The sequence below is a fragment of the Danaus plexippus genome (assembly GCF_018135715.1).
Source record: "Danaus plexippus chromosome 16 unlocalized genomic scaffold, MEX_DaPlex mxdp_23, whole genome shotgun sequence".
Lineage (NCBI taxonomy): Eukaryota > Metazoa > Arthropoda > Insecta > Lepidoptera > Nymphalidae > Danaus > Danaus plexippus.
This window is the reverse complement of record NW_026869851.1, coordinates 4,276,166-4,296,434: the sequence shown is the minus strand read 5'-3', so window position 1 is coordinate 4,296,434 and position 20,269 is coordinate 4,276,166. Positions and strand designations below refer to the sequence as shown.

At 40.9% G+C, this 20,269-nt stretch overlaps 4 protein-coding genes across 4 annotated transcripts; all 4 read right to left on the bottom strand.

Annotated features, from left to right (window-relative positions):
• Positions 1 to 289: 289 nt before the first annotated feature.
• Positions 290 to 1,484, bottom strand: LOC133320302 (uncharacterized). The gene is made up of 5 exons (XM_061528248.1): positions 1,273 to 1,484; positions 1,066 to 1,205; positions 684 to 996; positions 500 to 611; positions 290 to 416 (listed from the first exon to the last, which is right to left on the bottom strand). Exons 1-5 carry the CDS (start codon positions 1,355 to 1,357, stop codon positions 290 to 292), a joined length of 777 nt encoding a protein of 258 aa, XP_061384232.1. The 5' UTR covers positions 1,358 to 1,484.
• Positions 1,485 to 3,430: 1,946 nt separating this feature from the next.
• On the bottom strand, positions 3,431 to 5,673 carry LOC133320270 (O-acyltransferase like protein-like). The gene is made up of 7 exons (XM_061528153.1): positions 5,528 to 5,673; positions 5,282 to 5,385; positions 4,927 to 5,100; positions 4,625 to 4,775; positions 4,021 to 4,207; positions 3,804 to 3,946; positions 3,431 to 3,669 (listed from the first exon to the last, which is right to left on the bottom strand). The coding sequence occupies exons 1-7, from the start codon at positions 5,630 to 5,632 to the stop codon at positions 3,526 to 3,528; spliced, it is 1,008 nt and encodes a 335-aa protein (XP_061384137.1). The 5' UTR covers positions 5,633 to 5,673; the 3' UTR covers positions 3,431 to 3,525.
• Positions 5,674 to 5,675: 2 nt separating this feature from the next.
• On the bottom strand, positions 5,676 to 7,337 carry LOC133320301 (uncharacterized). The gene is made up of 6 exons (XM_061528247.1): positions 7,185 to 7,337; positions 6,978 to 7,117; positions 6,596 to 6,908; positions 6,412 to 6,523; positions 5,918 to 6,002; positions 5,676 to 5,846 (listed from the first exon to the last, which is right to left on the bottom strand). Exons 1-6 carry the CDS (start codon positions 7,267 to 7,269, stop codon positions 5,676 to 5,678), a joined length of 906 nt encoding a protein of 301 aa, XP_061384231.1. The 5' UTR covers positions 7,270 to 7,337.
• Positions 7,338 to 9,048: 1,711 nt separating this feature from the next.
• On the bottom strand, positions 9,049 to 18,933 carry LOC116771941 (uncharacterized). The gene is made up of 19 exons (XM_061528246.1): positions 18,774 to 18,933; positions 18,567 to 18,706; positions 18,185 to 18,497; positions 18,002 to 18,113; positions 17,508 to 17,592; positions 14,623 to 14,868; positions 13,782 to 14,047; positions 13,257 to 13,649; positions 12,881 to 13,190; positions 12,518 to 12,752; positions 12,078 to 12,387; positions 11,668 to 11,856; positions 11,516 to 11,594; positions 11,269 to 11,372; positions 10,914 to 11,087; positions 10,612 to 10,762; positions 10,008 to 10,194; positions 9,773 to 9,915; positions 9,049 to 9,640 (listed from the first exon to the last, which is right to left on the bottom strand). The coding sequence occupies exons 1-19, from the start codon at positions 18,856 to 18,858 to the stop codon at positions 9,497 to 9,499; spliced, it is 3,666 nt and encodes a 1,221-aa protein (XP_061384230.1). The 5' UTR covers positions 18,859 to 18,933; the 3' UTR covers positions 9,049 to 9,496.
• Between the last annotated feature and the right edge of the window lie 1,336 nt (positions 18,934 to 20,269).

Genomic DNA, 20,269 nt, shown 5'->3' with positions numbered 1-20,269 from the left:
CTAACTAGTTCCAAAACATGAAGATTTTCTCCTGCTCGCATGTTTGGCCACGTGACATGAACCATTATCACACCGACGAGAATGATACATCTAAAAAATATGGAATCAGTTTTTCATAACATTTTTTTAAGATCTTCTTTATAATTTCATAAGTATCTATTTTCATCATCATCAAGAAGATTGCACACCACGCTTGCACAAGGCGCATTGGCGATTTCAAAAGCATAATTTGAAATTATAAAGTCCAGGTTTCTTCACTCTGTTTTCCTTCACCATCTGTCAGTGGGTTCTAAATACTCTTAGAAAGTACGAATGACTCGGGAAAATCCCATTGGTACTTGCCAGGTTTCGAACCCGCTACCTCATGCCCTAGAGGCATGCCTTTAACCTCTAGGCCACCTCTTCTGTTTTTGTATCTATGTTATTAATAATTTCTTAAAACGTATCGACAGCAATAAAAATGTTGTCAGAAAACGTATGTATGTTTAATTTTTCATACCGAATTCCATTTAGTCCCTTGAGGTATTCTATTTGACTTTCTGCATTTGAATTATACGATGTAAGCTTCTTCCAGTTTCGTGCAATTGAGAAACAAAGAAGATATTTTTTTTCTGTAACAAATGTTTATTTTATACGTATACTAAACATTTATAATAAATAATACCTTAGTTAATAATTAGTACCTTCTATATTTCCTTTACTGTTGTAATCATAAATAGTTCCAGCAACGTTTAACAAGACAATCGTCAATAGAAGGATAGCGACTGCTATATCGGATTTGTCAAGCTCTCGCTTAGTGTCAGATAGACCGTGACAATTGAATCTTGTCACTTGAGTACTCAAACCATATTCCTTCATAAACGTATCATTAAGGCATTTTTCAATTGATGTCTTCATCTTCGTATGGTCTATGTAATTTTGGCATCGCTGAGTGTAGCAGATACCGTGATTCAGTTGGGAATGATTGTAATGTGTGCATGTGTGTTCCGAATATTCCTAAAATATTAAAATTGTTTCAATAGACGGTGATTTAAAGTAAAAATATATTAATACGGATAAACATACGTGAATCATTGTCAGCAGTTCATTTTCCGTGTCGGAAATCAAATTGAAATCCACGTTACAATAAACATCGGTTGGCTTTTCAAGACAGGTTTTGTAATCATCAAGTTTATAAACAGGAGGCATACGGTTATACTCGGTGTCTATTAATAAATTAGAATTAATAATATAGATATATTAAATAACTCAGTGAGAGTGATATTTACTTACCATTTAGAAAATAAATCACCCCTCTTATTTCGGTCACTAGCATCGCTATTGTTAATAAGCATATCTTTGGACACATGTTTAACATTTCACTTATCAAAACACTATTAAAACTTTGAATATCACAAATGCTGCATCCTTAATATATAAGCGTGTGTACGGTTCAGCTAAAAGTAACAAAGTAAAAATGTTTATTTAACGAAACTCCTTATAAGACCCACGTAACTGATGAGAGTAATATTTTTCAAGGACTGAAAAAATATATTCTTATAAGTCTAAACTTTTATACGGATATGGACACGCTTTTTATATATTATATTAGGTCTTTATTTTCATCCTATAAAATAAATATTTATCGACAACACAACCAAAACAACAATGTATATAATTGATTTCAAATACATAATAATAATTTTTAAGATTTTTATTAGTACCTACTTAAATAAAACTGTATTTTTCGGTTTTATTTTTCATTTTACCGTTTTGATTACGATAAAGTAAGTGTTGGACATTTTCGTCACATTTTATAGGTTTGTAAATATTTATCGAAACGTCTCCGCTTTGAATAAAATGAATAATAATAAATAAATTTTGTTTAAATTTATTATTTTCTGTTTGTCAGCCCTTTCATATCTGTCGTTAATTTAGAAAAGTATATATTTTTCCTTTCATCCGACTGTAAAGGAAGGATCTGATTTTCTCGCGTATTTAAATTTCTAGTAGATTTATGAAAAGTTTTTTGGTAAAAATATGATTTATTATCAAAGATGTGGTCCTCAAATAATGCTAATATATAAATATAGCCGAACTTACCTAAATGCCAGGTAGATTCAGTGGTGTTTTTTCTCGGTCAATTTGAGTAATTTTCACATAGGTATATTAAATAATCTGATGTTTATAGATTATGATTATGGTTTTATGATGATGATCACAAAACGCTAACATTTGTATCGTGATTTTTTTTGTAAGAATCAAGGGTTTTGATGGGGAAATATCAGATACTGGTCTGGTATTTCGTAGGTGATGAATACTAGATGCAAGGTTCGTGCACATCACGTGGTTTTCTGAGATTCACCTTTGGGCAGTTCCAGCTGCTCAGGTTTCGGGGAGGCTGATGTATAATCCGCAGACATCCTTGAGATAAAACTATCAGCTCGAGATAAAACTCAGTCACAATTTAAGACAGCTAGGAATTGATTTTATTCCATCTAAAGATAGAAAAAATAAAAAGTTAATCAAGGTAAAATGATAAACAAGGATTTACAACAACATCATGGGATCGCTTTTCGTTTCGATGGTCTCAAGTAGGGGCTTTCAGAGAACTGTTACTTCTTTTTATTTTTCCATTTATATAGAAAAAAAAAAATGTCTATAAGAGTACACATGTAGAGTCTGAATAAGTGGTTTATTAAAATAGTTAACCTTCAAAGAGGTGGAATTCTTAGTAGAAAATACTTCCTAATAGATTTATTACAATTTTATAGTATACGTTGCTATAAAACATAAGTGTGAAATATAAACTTTGTAGTAAAATATTGTGAAAGCAAAATATAAATAAGGAGGTCATAATTTGAGCTCATCGGATTATGAGCAAGGTATAATAAATTCGATATTTGTATTATCTTTTTAAATAGTAAAGCATTGATATTAAACGAATCTCATGATAAAAATAATTTGTTTGATGGCGTTTTTAACATTGCAGTAAAGTCTAGCACATATTTGATTAAAAATGTAAACTATAAAATGGTATAAAATGAAAATTTCAACGAGCACCATTTGAACCTACAACCTGTTTTTAACAACAATATAAAACTAATCTTCTTGTTAATGTTTATTGAATATCTCTTAAATTACAATGTAAACAAGATAAAACTCTTAAAACATCAAACCTTATAAGAACCACAACTTGTAACAAATGATTATAATCCTACTATTTCTATTGAAACGATGTAACTCAATTTTTAAATGAAAGTTACTATCATTGTAGTAGTACCAGATTGTTTGTCGCTAAACAATTTAAAATTATTATAATTAAATAATACATCTCAATCAATTAAAAAAAAACAACAAACAAAAAAGTAATTATTACGAAATCAATAAAAAATTCAATAAAAATTACTTAAACTAAATTAATATTCTACTATCATATAGCTATGTTCGTTATAACAATAATGTACTTTGTATCAAACAAATATGCAATTTCATCTTAGTCTTTTGCTTTAGCTTTTTGTCAAAGATATTATTATTATTATTTCTTTACAATGATTTTTCAATTTCTTTTTTCTTATTATTTCCAATTACGTAACATTTAAAGACTTGAAGAAATGGAATCTCAATCAGCAAACACAGTGGAACGGCGACGATTAACGAAAATAGCGTCACACAAACAGTCAACAAATTCTGAAAAAAAAGAAGAAAGATTACTTAATTTTTTTTTTTGATAAGTTTCTGACATTAAAAATAGACACATAGGAGCCGATAATGTTCGTGTACGTCACAAGCATGTACAGTGGAAAATCAATTTAAAAACTAACCATGTTCGTATCGGAAACAGAAAATAAAGAATGGCTCAATCCTATATACAGTCTTATTAATACCATGTGATTTATATAGACGGAATAAGACAGACGGCTTGGTATTATCCACATGTCCCATTCTAATACTCTCCGAAACACATCTGAAAAATACAATTTTATCGACACAAATCTTAAAGTGGCCATACGAAATAAAATATTCAGTAATGAGTCTTACTTTCTATTTTAAATATCATTCCTAATAAAAGCATAGCTATCAGGGATGAGAATATGGGTTTGATTAGAGCCGCATACGCGACGCGGACTGAAAGTGGATCGCGGGGCGCATCACGATAGAACAGCTCTCCTGAGAACATGACAGCCATTGCCAGGGGTACTAGCGCCCAGTAAATATATCTTAGCCCCTGTAAATAATAAAAACCTATTAGAGGAGTAGAGAATAATGCTTACATATATCAGTAGATGTTAAGCGATTAAAATTAGTTAGAAGTTCATTGATTAAAGTCGTTATTGATTTTTTTTAATTAAAAATCCATGCAATTTATGGGAAAGTAAAATAATCAATAAGTTATTCTTTGAATTTTAATATAAAATTTGTAGTATAGTACGTTTGAAGGAAATTATGTCAGCCAATTATTCTTAAAATGAGACATAATGATCTCCACGATACATACATGCTCAAAATATTCAAGAATATAAAGAAATATAACTTTGGACGTAAGGAAAATTATTGGTCATTAGGTGTTTATTTAATCTTTAGCAAACAATCATTCATAAACCATATTAAAACTACAATATAGAAGCACATTTCCATAACTCACTCTACTCTTTGGTACTTGTAATCCGGTTTTTCGTTTTTCATATACGTAGTAACCAAGCATCATACCAATGATAAAGCTGGGTATATTAGCGTGGCCCATTTTATACGTCTCGTTGAAAGTGGGAGCGGTCCAAAACAGCGTCTTAACTTCTCTAAAATATACGTAACATGTAAAAATAAAAGTAAGCTGAACTTATAACACCTAATTAGTTTGAAAATAACTAATTTATAATAGTATTTTGATTGTAGGCAGTAATTTATTTATTTATTCAAATAATCTATCATAATAAATTACATACATACCCCGGAGACAAAATTAATATTGGATCTAAATCACGAACGTAAGTGTGAATAGCTATCGCAGCAATCCCTATTAATAAAACACCAGCCAACACAGGTTTCCTCAGACTTTTCTTCTTCAAAATCACGCATAGAATTATTCCCAAGCAATACAATTGCATATCCGCTCCAAGATACCTACGGAGACATTATCCTGTATTTATTTGATATATAAAATTTTATTGTTCAATATAAATTATTAGTTGTCACAATTTATTGGTAGCATTATTTACAATAACTGTTTTAGTGCGGAAATAGTTAAGAATTTAGACGTTTCATTTTCTCATATCTTTATAAGAAGATAACTCTAATGTCATACCAACAGTGCAGTAAGCATTGGGAGTTATATTTGTAGTTGTTTATGTACAGTAGATTGCGCCACCATCCACTCCTACAGTGAGAGTACAGCACATTCCCAGTATCCTAACAGTTATATGAAAAAATAAATAATAATATTGAATTATTTATATGTAATAGTAAAGGACATTGCCTCATTTTGAGAACAAAAGATAATGAATAGTAAAAAAGTCAATTTATGAGGATCACAATAAAAATCTTTAGTTACCTGCCACAGCGGCCCGGGTCCTAAATATTTTATCCAAGTAGCACTTACTGCTATAACCACGGCATAAACTGGTGTTATTCTGATAAGACAAAAATTGCCGTTCATTATTTAAAATATAGGTACAAGAGCTACACATATATAGTGGATGTTACCTGAAAAATCGTGATATAATACTTTTGGGGATGGAGTACCAGTTAATGCTATTATTTTCCATATAAATCTCGGTATTGTGTGCCAACAGAAATCCCGAAATAAGAAAATTTATCTGAATTCCAAGTGATCCAGTCATCATTATATTCTGTCGTACATTATAAAATGACTGTAACAAACAATAGTTGAAGTGAGAAAGAAGTTAATTGATTTTTTTCTCATCTACGTTAGGTTACTAACTAGTTCCAAAACATGAAGATTTTCTCCTGCTCGCATGTTTGGCCACGTGACATGAACCATTATCACACCGACGAGAATGATACATCTAAAAAATATGGAATCAGTTTTTTACATCATTTTTTTAAGATCTTCTTTATAATGTCATAAGTATCTATTTTCATGATCATCAAGAAGATTGCACACCACGCTTGCTCAAGGCGCTTTGGCGATTTCAAAAGCATAATTTGAAATTATAAAGTCCAGGTTTCTTCACTCTGTTTTCCTTCACCATCTGTCAGTGGGTTCTAAATACTCTTAGAAAGTACGAATGACTCGGGAAAATCCCATTGGTACTTGCCAGGTTTCGAACCCGCTACCTCATGCACTAGAGGCATGCCTTTAACCTCTAGGCCACCTCTTCTGTTTTTGTATCTATGTTATTAATAATTTCTTAAAACGTATCGACAGCAATCAAAATGTTGTCAGAAAACGTATGTATGTTTAATTTTTTATACCGAATTCCATTTAGTCCCTTAAGGTATTCTATTTGACTTTCTGCATTTGAATTATAAGATGTAAGTTTCTTCCAGTTTCGTGCAATTGAGAAACAAAGAAGATATTTTTTTTCTGTAACAAATGTTTATTTTATACGTATACTAAACATTTATAATAAATAATACCTTAGTTAATAATTAGTACCTTTTATATTTTCTTTTCTGTTGTAATCATAGATAGTTCCAGCAACGTTTAATAAGACAATCGTCAATAGAAGGATAGCGACTGCTATATCGGATTTGTCTAGCTCTCGCTTAGTGTCAGATAGACCGTGACAATTGAATCTTGTCACTTGAGTACTCAAACCATATTCCTTCATAAACGTATCATTAAGGCATTTTTCAATTGATGTCTTCATCTTCGCATGGTCTATGTAATTTTGACATCGCTGAGTGTAGCAGATACCGTGATTCAGTTGGGAATGATTGTAATGTGTGCATGTGTGTTCCGAATATTCCTAAAATATTAAAATTGTTTCAATAGACGGTGATTTAAAGTAAAAATATATTAATACGGATAAACATACGTGAATCATTGTCAGCAGTTCATTTTCCGTGTCGGAAATCAAATTGAAATCCACGTTACAATAAACATCGGTTGGCTTTTCAAGACAGGTTTTGTAATCATCAAGTTTATAAACAGGAGGCATACGGTTATACTCGGTGTCTATTAATAAATTAGAATTAATAATATAGATATATTAAATAACTCAGTGAGAGTGATATTTACTTACCATTTAGAAAATAAATCACCCCTTTTATTTCGGTTACTAGCATCGCTATTGTTAATAAGCATATCTTTGGACACATGTTTAACATTTCACTTATCAAAACACTATTAAAAATTTGAATATCACAAATGCTGCATCCTTAATATATAAGCGTGTGTACGGTTCAGCTAAAAGTAACAAAGTAAAAATGTTTATTTAACGAAACTCCTTATAAGACCCACGTAACTGATGAGAGTAATATTTTTCAAGGACTGAAAAAATATATACTAATAAGTCTAAACTTTTATTCGGATATGGAGACTTGAGATTTTATATATTATATTAGGTCTTTATTTTCATCCTATAAAATAAATATTTATCGACAACACAACCAAAACAACAATGTATATAATTGATTTCAAATACATAATAATAATTTTTAAGATTTTTATTAGTACCTACTTAAATAAAACTGTATTTTCGGTTTACTTATTTTTTATTTTACCGTTTTGATTACGATTAAGTAAGTGTTGGACATTTTCGTCACATTTTATAGGTTTAATATTTACATTTATCGAAACGTCTCCGCTTTGAATAAAATGAATAATAATAAATAAATTTTGTTTAAATTTATTATTTTCTGTTTGACAGCCCTTTCATAACTGTCGTTAATTTAGAAAATATATATTTTTCCTTTCATCCGACTGTAAAAGAAGGATCTGATTTTCTCGCGTATTTAAATTTATAGTTGAGTTATGAAAAGTTTGAGGAATGAAAAGTTTTTTGGTAAAAATATGATTTATTCCCTTGGATCAGAATATGTGGTCTTCAAATAATGCTAATATATAAATATAGCCGAACTTACTTAAATGCCAGGTAGATTCAGTGGTGTTTTTTCTCGGTCAATTTGAGTAATGTTCACATAGGTATATTAAAGAATCTGATGTTTATAGATTATGATTACGGTTTTATCATGATGATCACAAAACGCTAACATTTGTATCGTAATTTTTTTTCTAAGAATCAAGGGTTTTGATGAGGAAATATCAGATACTGGTCTGGTATTTCGTACGTGATGAATACTAGATGCAAGGTTCGTGCACATCACGTGGTTTTTTGCGATTCACCTTTGGGCAGTTTTAGCTTCTCAGATTTCGGGAGGCTGATGTATAATCCGCAGTCATCCTTGAAATAAAATTATCAGCTCGAGATAAAACTCAGTCATAATTTAAGACAGCTAGGAATTGATTTTTTTCCATCTAAAGATAGAAAAAATAAAAAGTTAATCAAGGTAAAATGATAAACAAGGATTTACAACAACATCATGGGATCGCTTTTCGTTTCGATGGTCTCAAGTAGGGGCTTTCAGAGAACTGTTACTTCTTTTTATTTTTCCATTTATATACAAAAAAAAATATAAAAAAAAATATTATTGTCTATAAGAGTACACATGTAGAGTCTGAATAAGTGGTTTAATTAAATAGTTAACCTTCAAAAAGGTGGAATTCTTAGTAGAAAATACTTCTTAATAGATTTATTACAATTTTATAAGATACGTTGCTATAAAACATAAGTGTGAAATATAAACTTTGTAGTAAAATATTGTGAAAGCAAAATATAAATAAGGAGGTCATAATTTGAGCTCATCGGATTATGAGCAAGGTATAATAAATTCGATATTTGTATGATCTTTTTATATAGTAAAGCATTGATATTAAACGAATCTCATGATAAAAATAATTTGTTTGATGGCGTTTTTAACATTGCAGTAAAGTCTAGCACATATTTGAATAAAAATGTAAACTATAAAATGGTATAAAATGAAAATTTCATCGACACGAGCACCATTTGAACCTGCAACCTGTTTTTAACAACAATATAAAACTAATCTTCTTGTGAATATTTATTGAATATCTCTTAAATTACAATGTAAACAAGATAAAACTCTTAAAACATCAAACCTTATAAGAACCACAACTTGTAACAAATGATTATAATCCTACTATTTCTATTGAAACGATGTAACTCAATTTTTAAATAAAAGTTACCATCGTTGTAGTATACCAGATTGTTTGTCGCTAATTGTTGTCGCTAAACTATTTAAAATTATTTTTATTAAATAATACATCTCAATCAATTAAAAAAAACAAACAAAAAAGTAATTATTATGAAATCAATAAAAAATTTTGTAAAAATTACTTAAACTAAATTAATATTCTACTATCATATAGCTATGTTCGTTATAACAATAATGTACTTTGTATCAAACAAATATACAATTTCATCTTAGTCTTTTGCTTTATCTTTTTGTCAAAGATATTATTATTATTATTTCTTTACAATGATTTTTCAATTTCTTTTTTCTTATTATTTCCAATCACGTAACATTTAAAGACTTGAAGAAATGGAATCTCAATCAGCAAACACAGTGGAACGGCGACGATTAACGAAAATAGCGTCACACCAACAGTCAACAAATTCTGAAAAAAAGAAGAAAGATTACTTAATTTTTTTTTTGATAAGTGTCTGACATTAAAAATAGACACATAGGAGCCGATAATGATCGTGTACGTCATAAGCATGTACAGTGGAAAATCAATTTAAAAACTAACCATGTTCGTATCGGAAACAGAAAATAAAGAATGGCTCAATCCTATATACAGTCTTATTAATACCATGTGATTTATATAGACGGAATAAGACAGACGGCTTGGTATTATCCACATGTCCCATTCTAATACCCTCCGAAACACATCTGAAAAATACAATTTTATCAACACAAATCTTAAAGTGGCCATAAGAAATAAAAAAAAAAAAAAATCCTTATAATTTAGTTATGAGTCTTACTTTCTATTTTAAATATCATTCCTAATAAAAGCATGGCTATCAGGGATGAGAATATGGGTTTGATTAGAGCCGCATACGCGACGCGGACTGAAAGTGGATCGCGGGGCGCATCACGATAGAACAGCTCTCCTGAGAACATGACAGCCATTGCCAGGGGTACTAGCGCCCAGTAAATATATCTTAGCCCCTGTAAATAATAAAAACCTATTAGAGGAGTAGAGAATAATGCTTACATATATCAGTAGATGTTAAGCGATTAAAATTAGTTAGAAGTTCATTGATTAAAGTCGTTATTGATTTTTTTTAATTAAAAATCCATGCAATTTATGGGAAAGTAAAATAATCAATAAGTTATTCTTTGAATTTTAATATAAAATTTGTAGTATAGTACGTTTGAAGGAAATTATGTCAGCCAATTATTCTTAAAATGAGACATAATGATCTCCACGATACATACATGCTCAAAATATTCAAGAATATAAAGAAATATAACTTTGGACATAAGGAAAATTATTGGTCATTAGGTGTTTATTTAATCTTTAGCAAACAATCATTCATAAACCAAATTAAAACTACAATATAGAAGCACATTTCCATAACTCACTCTACTCTTTGGTACTTGTAATCCGGTTTTTCGTTTTTCATATACGTAGTAACCAAGCATCATGCCAATGATAAAGCTGGGTATATTAGCGTGGCCCATTTTATACGTCTCGTTGAAAGTGGGAGCGGTCCAAAACAGCGTCTTAACTTCTCTAAAATATACGTAACATGTAAAAATAAAAGTAAGCTGAACTTATAACACCTAATTAGTTTGAAAATAACTAATTTATAATAGTATTTTGATTGTAGGCAGTAATTTATTTATTTATTCAAATAATCAATCATAATAAATTACATAGATACCCCGGAGACAAAATTAATATTGGATCTAAATCACGAACGTAAGTGTGAATAGCTATCGCAGCAATCCCTAATAATAAAACACCAGCCAACACAGGTTTCCTCAGACTTTTCTTCTTCAAAATCACGCATAGAATTATTCCCAAGCAATACAATTGCATATCCGCTCCAAGATACCTACGGAGACATTATCCTGTATTTATTTGATATATAAAATTTTATTGTTCAATATAAATTATTAGCTGTCACAATTTATTGGTGGCATTATTTACAATAACTGTTTTAGTTTGGAAAGAGTTAAGAATTTAGACGTTACATTTTCTCATATCTCTATAAGAAGATAACTCTAATGTCATACCAACAGTGCAGTAAGCATTGGGAGTTATATTTGTAGTTGTTTATGTACAGTAGATTGCGCCACCATCCACTCCTACAGTGAGAGTACAGCACATTCCCAGTATCCTTACAGTTATGTGAAAAAATAAATAATAATATTGAATTATTTATATGTAATAGTAAAGGACATTGCCTTATTTTAAGAACAAAAGATAATGAATAATAAAAAAAGTCAATTTATGAGGATCACAATAAAACTCCTTAGTTACCTGCCACAGTGGCCCGGGTCCTAAATATTTTATCCAAGTAGCACTTACTGCTATAACCACGGCATAAACTGGTGTTATTCTGATAAGACAAAAATTGCCGTTCATTATTTAAAATATAGGTACAAGAGCTACACATATATAGTGGATGTTACCTGAAAAATCGTGATATAATACTTTTAGGGATGGAGTACCAGTTAATGCTATTATTTTCCATATACATCTCGGTATTGTGTGCCAACAGAAATCCCGAAATAAGAAAATTTATCTGAATTCCAAGTGATCCAGTCATCAATATATTCTGTCGTACTTTATAAAATGACTGTAACAAACAATAGTTGAAGTGAGAAAGAAGTTAATTGATTTTTTTCTAATCTACGTTAGGTTACTAACTAGTTGAAACATATTATCTTGTTCTTAGTGTTGTCGTTGGCGTTTGTTATTGTTTGGAGTTGTCTGTGAGTGTGTTTGAGTGTGTAGAGATGGATGATAGAGAGGATGATGGAGGGGGGATGTCCGGGGGGGGAAAACGGGCAATCGGTTAGAGGATGGTTTTGGTGCCGACGACTCAATGTCATCGCGCCCAGAGTCGGTGTTAGGAGCCAAGCGCCTCTTTTCGGAGGTGTCGGGCTCCGACACCGAGACTGGGGGCGGGGTTTTACGGGGAAAGGATCCGGTGGGAAGGCGAGGCCGCGGACGTACGTTGGCCAAGGCGAGGAAATTCCTACGGGATCGTGAGGAGGAGGACTCGGAGGCCGCCTTCGAGGCCTGCCTTGAAAGGAGCCTCGGGAAGGGGAAGAGTGGGGCGAAAACTAAGAAGAAGGAGCTCCCACTGGAGCTGGAGAGTATGGGAGCGGAAAAGATAATGCTCGAGGCTGAGAAAAGCCTCGACATTATTAAAGAGTTGGTTGGGAAGAGTACCAATCTGAAAGGGGGGTACTCTTCCAAGATAATGAAGGCCTCTGCTTTCCTTCGGGAAGCGCTGGACGTGCTGGTGACACGTACAGAGGCAGAGGAGACCCACCGTCTGAGAGCCGACATTGGGCGGCTCCAGAGAGAAAATGCGGGTCTCAAGGAGGAGGTACGTGCTCACCGGCTCCAATATGAAGAGATGCGGAGGGAGAAGGCAGCGGCTTCTAGGGTGGCCTCGGATGGCCCAACGAGCCGGGACCAGCTCGAAGTGTTGGAGGCCAACATTGCCCGAATGGTTGGCAATTTGGTGGATGGGCGGTTGGCCGCACTAGAGTCCCGGCTCAAACAGGAAGTAGTTGCCCGACCTCCCCTGGCGGGTGACAGCTCGGCCGTCGCCGTAGAGGCCAGAAGGGCGATCCGTCAGGCAGCCCTGCAAAGGAGAGCCAAGGTGTGTGCCCCTTCACAGGCGGCATCAGCGCCGGCGATATCCTCCGACGAAGAGTTCCCTTCCCTCCCTGCGCCTTCCAAGGGGAAAGGCCAAAAGTCTAAGGGGGGGAAGGAGGTGGTTTGGACTGCGTTCGGTCCATCCACGTCTGCTGGAGGGGCCGAAAAGGGTAAAATGGGGAACGGGGCCAAAGCGGCAGGATGGACGGAGGTGGTCCGCCGCAAGGCCCCAAAGAAGAAGGAGGTGGTGCCGGTACACAAGACGCCGGCGCCACAACCTAAGAAGAAGGCGGGCCCTAAGGAGGGCCCCAAAAAAGTGGCGCTCCCACGCTCACAGGCCGTAATACTTAAGTTACGGCCTGAAGCAGCGGCCAAGGGAGCGTCTTACTTGTCGGTCCTTCTCAGGGCCGAGAGGGAGATAGATACGAAGGAGCTGGGCATCGGGCCCCTAAGGATACGCTCGACGGCCACAGGGGCCCGGATAATCGAGGTGCCCGGCACAGCCAGTGCGGACAAAGCAGATGCTCTGGCCGCGAAGCTGAAGTCCGCACTGGCGGAGGAGGTGGAGGTTTCGAGGCCCGTGAAATTCACGGACATGAGAGTCACGGGCCTCAATGACGCGACGACCGCGGATCGCTTAATAACCGCGGTCGCGCAGGAGGGGGGCTGCACCGAGGCCCAGGTTAGGGTTCGTAGCGTGCGACATGGGCCTCGCGGCACAGGTTCTGCCCTGGTGGAGGTGCCGGCTGCGGCGGCTAAAAAGCTGCTGCAGTTGGGCAGCCTGTCGGTCGGGTGGAGCCAAGTGCGGCTCTCGCACATGGAGGCACGACCCAAGCACTGCTTCAAGTGCTTGGGAACGGGGCACGTTGCGGCCGCGTGCCCCAGCCCAAAAGACCGCAGCGGTTTGTGCTACCGCTGCGGCAAGGAGGGCCACAAGTCCGCCCAGTGCTCCGCGTCACCGCGCTGCGCTGTGTGCGCTGACGCGAGCAAGCCGGCGGACCATGTGATGGGGGGGCATTCATGCTGCCCCCCTTCCACCCGTGGGAAACTCCCGGCCCAGCCACAAAGGGCGGGGGTTTCGAGGCGGGCGTCGGGAGCTGAGATGTCCGAATAATGGCCGGACATCTCAGTTTCCTGCAGGCCAACGGGAACCACTGCGCCGGGGCTCAGGACCTCTTCCTGCAGTCCATGGTGGAGTGGGCCGTTGACGTGGCGGTCATAGCGGAGCCGTACTATGTCCCTGCCCTACCTCATTGGGCGGGAGACACGGGCGGCTCCGTGGCGATCGTCACGCGGCCGGGCGCCGTGCCCCCCCTCGCAGTCAAGGCGAGGGGCCACGGGTATGTGGCGGCGGTTCGGGGGGAGATTGCCATAGTCGGGGTATATTTCTCCCCGAACCGCGACCTATCGGCCTTTGAGAGTTTTCTCGACACTCTCGGGCCGGTGGTAGGGCAGTTAGCGCCTCTCCAGGTGGTTGTGATGGGGGACCTCAACGCCAAGTCCACGGCGTGGGGAAACCCCCTCACAACACCCAGAGGAAGGGAGCTGGAGGAATGGGCGCTAACTGCCGGGCTGTCCCTACTGAACACGGGGACAGTCCAGACGTGCGTGCGAAGGTCGGGAGGTTCAGTGGTGGACGTCTCGTTCGCCACTCCGACCATCGCACGCAGAGTGGAGGGATGGAGGGTTGAGGCAGGAGTGGAGACGCTTTCTGACCACCGCTACATACGGTTCGAAGTGTCTGCCACTCTTGCCGGTCGCCGGAGTCCAGCGTCGAGTTCCTCGTCGTCTCGGGAGAGAAGTCGGTTTCCGCGTTGGGCATTATCAAAGCTCAACCGGGAACTGGCTGAGGAAGCGGCCGTTGTCGGCCGCTGGAGTCTCCCGGGAAGTTGGGAGTTGGGGGCGGAAGAGGGGGCTAGTCGCTTTGGGGACGTTCTCCGTAACGTCTGCAGAGCCGCGATGCCCCCCGTTGGATATCCACCCCCACGGGGTGCGGTGTACTGGTGGTCGGACCACATTTCCGACCTCCGGGTCGCCTGCAATGGGGCCAGGAGGGCATACACCCGGAGCAGGCGACGCCGCCCCCAGGACGAGGAGCGTGATGGCCGGCTGTACAGGGTCTACGTGGCGAAGAAGTTGATCCTGCAGCAGGCCATCCGCCGAGCCAAGGAGGCAGCCTGGCTGGAGCTGGTGGAGGGGCTCGATCGAGACCCCTGGGGCCGACCGTACAAGCGGGCGCGGAATAAAATCTGCGCCCAGTCGGCCCCCATCACGGAAGTGCTCCAGCCGACTGTTCTGAGGGGGATCGTCGGGGAACTCTTCCCCGACGCCCCGGCGGGATTCACTCCCCCCAGAATGGCTCGGCAGACGCTGGAAGAGGGCGACCGCGTTCCACCTACCGTCACGGAATCTGAAATGGAGGCAATTCTGGCTCGCCTCCAGAGTAAGAAGAGCGCACCGGGTCCAGACGGGGTGCACGGGAGGGTTCTGGCCCTCTCCCTGGTGCACCTCGGAGGTGCCCTCAGGGAGCTGTTCGACCTCTGCCTGAGGTCCGAGCAGTTCCCGAGGGCCTGGAAGGAAGGCCGGCTATGCCTACTTCCGAAAGGCAGCCGGCCTCCGGACTCGGCTTCGGCGGTGCGACCGGTGGTCGTGCTGAACGAGGCGGGGAAGGCTTTTGAGAAGATCATAGCCACCCGTCTTGTTCGGCACCTGGAGGAAGGCTCGGGACCGGGACTTTCAGAGTTTCAGTTCGGGTTCCGAGCCCACCGGTCGACCGTCGATGCCCTCAAACGCCTGAGGGCGGTGACGGAAGAGGCGGAACGCAGAGGAGAGGTAGTGTTGGCGGTGTCGCTGGACATCGCCAACGCCTTCAACAGCCTCCCACACAGCGCGATACAGGCGGCACTCGAATACTTCGGAGTGCCCCTGTATCTGAGGAGGCTGTTAGGCAGCTACCTCTCCCAGAGGAGGGTGGCAGTCGAGAACCGGAGGGGGTCCATAGAGTGGTGGACAGTCGACAACGGCGTTCCACAGGGTTCGGTATTGGGACCTGTCCTGTGGAACGTCGGGTATGACTGGGTCCTGCGGAGTCGCCTCCTCCCCGGGATGGGTGTCATTTGCTATGCAGATGACACCCTCGTCTTATCCCGGGGACGGAGCTACAAGGAGGCGGTGCGGCTGGCCGAGGTCGGAACTGACCTTGTGATCAGCCGCATAGAGAAGTTGGGGCTTCGGGTCAGAATCGACAAGACCGAAGCCCTCCTCTTCCGCGGGACTGGGCGGAAAGGACCCCCACCGGGTGCCACCCTCCTCATAGGAGGAGGGAGGGTCAGGGTGAGCCCAACCATGAAATATCTGGGGCTCACCCTTGACGGAGGGTGGACCTTCGTGCCCCATTTCAGGGAGTTGGGGCCGAAGGTCATGAGGACGGCAGGTGCGCTGGGGAAATTCCTCCCGAACCTCGGAGGTCCCAGCGCAGCTTGCAGGCGGCTATACTCTGGGGTCTGTCGGAGTATAGCCACGTACGGTGCTCCCGTTTGGGCTGATCGCCCGATGAGCCGCGGGGTCAAGGCCCTTCTGCGCTCAGCGCAAAGGGCGCCCGCGGTGAGGGTGGTTAGGGGGTACCGTACGGTCTCCTGGGCCGCAGCGACGGCTCTTGCCGGCGATCCGCCTTGGGATCTTGTGGCGTCGGTTCTCGCCGAGGTGTTCTCTTACATCTCGGGTAGGAGAGCTCTCGGAGAGAACCCTTCGTCAGAGGAGATCCGAGCGGTTCGCCGGCAGGGGGAGTCGCGCCTTATGCGCGAGTGGGGGGAGGACCTGGCGGGCCAGCCGTACGGTAAACGTACAACGGCTGCGCTCCGTCCGGTCCTAGAGCGTTGGATGAGGCGGAAACGCAAACCCCTCACTTTCCGTCTGACGCAAGTTTTCACTGGGCACGGCTGCTTCGGTGACTACTTGTGTCGGGTGGCCAGGAGAGAGCCGGGAGGGGGCTGCCATGAGTGCGGCGCTGCGGTGGACTCGGCCCAGCACACCCTCGAGGTGTGCCCGAGATGGGCTGCGCAGCGCCAAGAGCTTGTGGCGGCGCTCGGCGGAGTGGGCTTGTCGCTTTCGAGTGTCGTGGAGAAGATGCTTGAGAGTGACAGGTCCTGGATGGCGGTGTCCTCCTTCTGTGAGACGGTCATGTCCACGAAGGAGGCATCTGAGCGGGAACGGGAGGTTGCGGCTGATGCACCCTCCCTCCGCAGGCGACGGACGGGGGTGCGCCGGAGGCGATATTTGCAACGCCTCCAATAGCGCCCCTGCACTCCGGGCTGGGGTCGGGCTGGTAACCCGGCCCCTGTGAAAGCCCGGCGTCGTCGGGGCGATCCTAATTGCCGGGATCGCCCCCTTTCTCCGAGGGAGTAAGTCCGGTCTTTGCCAGGACCGGCCAGTCGCTGGTGTGCCCTGTTGCTGACAGATCCGGGGTGCACCAACATAGCGGCCGATGGCTTTCGCAGTGGTTTTAGTGAGTAGGGGCCTGCCCAGGTCGAGTCTCACACATCCTCTCCGGCCCCACCAAGGCCGGTGAGACGGCTCGTAAAAAGAGTTTCCCTGCGTCATCAAAAAAAAAAAAAAAAAAAAAAAAAAAAAGGTTACTAACTAGTTCCAAAACATGAAGATTTTCTCCTGCTCGCATGTATGGCCACGTGTTATGAACCATTATCACACCGACGAGAATGATACATCTAAAAAATATGGAATCAGTTTTTTATAACATTTTTTTAAGATCTTCTTTATAATGTCATTAGTATCTATTTTCATCATCATCAAGAAGATTGCACACCACGCTTGCTCAAGGCGCATTGGCGATTTCAAAAGCATAATTCGAAATTATAAAGTCCAGGTTTCTTCACTATGTTTTCCTTCACCATCTGTCAGTGGGTTCTAAATACTCTTAGAAAGTACGAATGACTCGGGAAAATCACATTGGTACTTGCCAGGTTTCGAACCCGCTACCTCATGCACTAGAGGCATGCCTTTAACCTCTAGGCCACCACTTCTGTTTTTGTATCTATGTTATTAATAATTACTTAAAACGTATCGACGGCAATAAAAATGTTGTCAGAAAACGTATGTATGTTTAGTTTTTTATACCGAATTCCATTTAGTCCCTTAAGGTATTCTATTTGACTTTCTGCATTTGAATTATAAGATGTAAGTTTCTTCCAGTTTCGTGCAATTGAGAAACAAAGAAGATATTTTTTTTCTGTAACAAATATATTTTTATACGTATACTAAACATTTATAATAAATAATACCTTAGTTAATAATTAGTACCTTTTATATTTTCTTTTCTGTTGTAATCATAGATAGTTCCAGCAACGTTTAATAAGACAATCGTCAATAGAAGGATAGCGACTGCTATATCGGATTTGTCAAGCTCTCGCTTAGTGTCAGATAGACTGTGACAATTGAATCTTGTCACTTGAGTACTCAAACCATATTCCTTCATAAACGTATCATTAAGGCATTTTTCAATTGATGTCTTCATCTTCGTATGGTCTATGTAATTTTGGCATCGCTGAGTGTAGCAGATACCGTGATTCAGTTGGGAATGATTGTAATGTGTGCATGTGTGTTCCGAATATTCCTAAAATATTAAAATTGTTTCAATAGACGGTGATTTTAAGCAAAAAAATATTAATACGGATAAACATACGTGAATCATTGTCAGAAGTTCATTTTCTGTGTCGGAAATCAAATTGAAATCCACGTTACAATAAACATCGGTTGGCTTTTCAAGACAGGTTTTGTAATCATCAAGTTTATAAACAGGAGGCATACGGTTATACTCGGTGTCTATTAATAAATTAGAATTAATAATATGGATATATTAAATAACTCAGTGAGAGTGATATTTACTTACCATTTAGAAAATAAATCACCCCTTTTATTTCGGTTACTAGCATCGCTATTGTTAATAAGCATATCTTTGGACACATGTTTAACATTTCACTTATCAAAACACTATTAAAAGTTTGAATATCACAAATGCTGCATCCTTAATATATAAGCGTGTGTACGGTTCAGCTAAAAGTAACAAAGTAAAAATGTTTATTTAACGAAACTCCTTATAAGACCCACGTAACTGATGAGAGTAATATTTTTCAAGGACTGAAAAAATATATACTAATAAGTCTAAACTTTTATTCGGATATGGAGACTTGAGATTTTATATATTATATTAGGTCTTTATTTTCATTTTGGGCTGATCGCCCGATGAGCCGCGGGGTCAAGGCCCTTCTACGCTCGGCGCAAAGGGCGCCCGCGGTGTGGGTGGTTAGGGGGTACCGTACGGTCTCCTGGGCCGCTGCGACGGCTCTTGCCGGCGATCCACCTTGGGATCTTGTGGCGTCGGTTCTCGCCGAGGTGTTATCTTACGTCTCGGGTAGGAGGGCTCTCGGAGAGAACCCTTCGTCTGAGGAGATTCGGGCGGTCCGCCGGCAGGGGGAGTCGCGCCTTATGCGGGAGTGGGGGGAGGACCTGGTGGTCCAGCCGTACGGTAAACGTTCAACGGCTGCGCTCCGTCCGGTCCTAGAGCGTTGGATGAGGCGGAAACGCAAACCCCTCACTTTCCGTCTGACGCAGGTTTTCACCGGGCACGGCTGCTTCGGGGACTACTTGTGTCGGACGGCCAGGAGAGAGCCGGGAGTAGGCTGCTATGAGTGCGGCGCTGCGGTGGACTCGGCCCAGCACACCCTCGAGGTGTGCCCGAGATGGGCTGCGCAGCGCCAAGACCTTGTGGCGGCGCTCGGCGGAGTGGGCTTGTCGTTTTCGAGTGTCGCGGAGAAGATGCTTGAGAGTGACAGGTCCTGGATGGCGGTGTCCTCCTTCTGTGAGACGGTCATGTCCACGAAGGAGGCATCTGAGCGGGAACGGGAGGTTGCGGCTGATGCACCCTCCCTCCGCAGACGACGGACGGGGTTGCGCCGGAGGAGATATTCGCAACGCCTCCAATAGCGCCCCTCCACTACGGGCTGGGGTCGGACTGGTAACCCGGCTCCTGTGAAAGCTCGGCGTCGTCGGGGCGATCCTAATTGACGGGATCTTTTCTCCGAGGGAGTAAGTCCGGTCTTTGCCAGGACCGGCCAGTCGCTGGTGTGCCCTGTCGCTGACAGATCCGGGGTGCACCAACGTAGCGGCCGATGGCTTTCGCAGTGGTTTTAGTGAGTAGGGACCTGCCCAGGTCGAGTCTCACACATCCTCTCCGGCCCCACCAAGGCCGGCGAGACGGCTCGCAAAAAGAGTTTCCCTGCGTCATTAAAAAAAAAAAAGGTCTTTATTTTCATCCTATAAAATAAATATTTATCGACAACACAACCAAAACAACAATGTATATAATTGATTTCAAATACATAATAA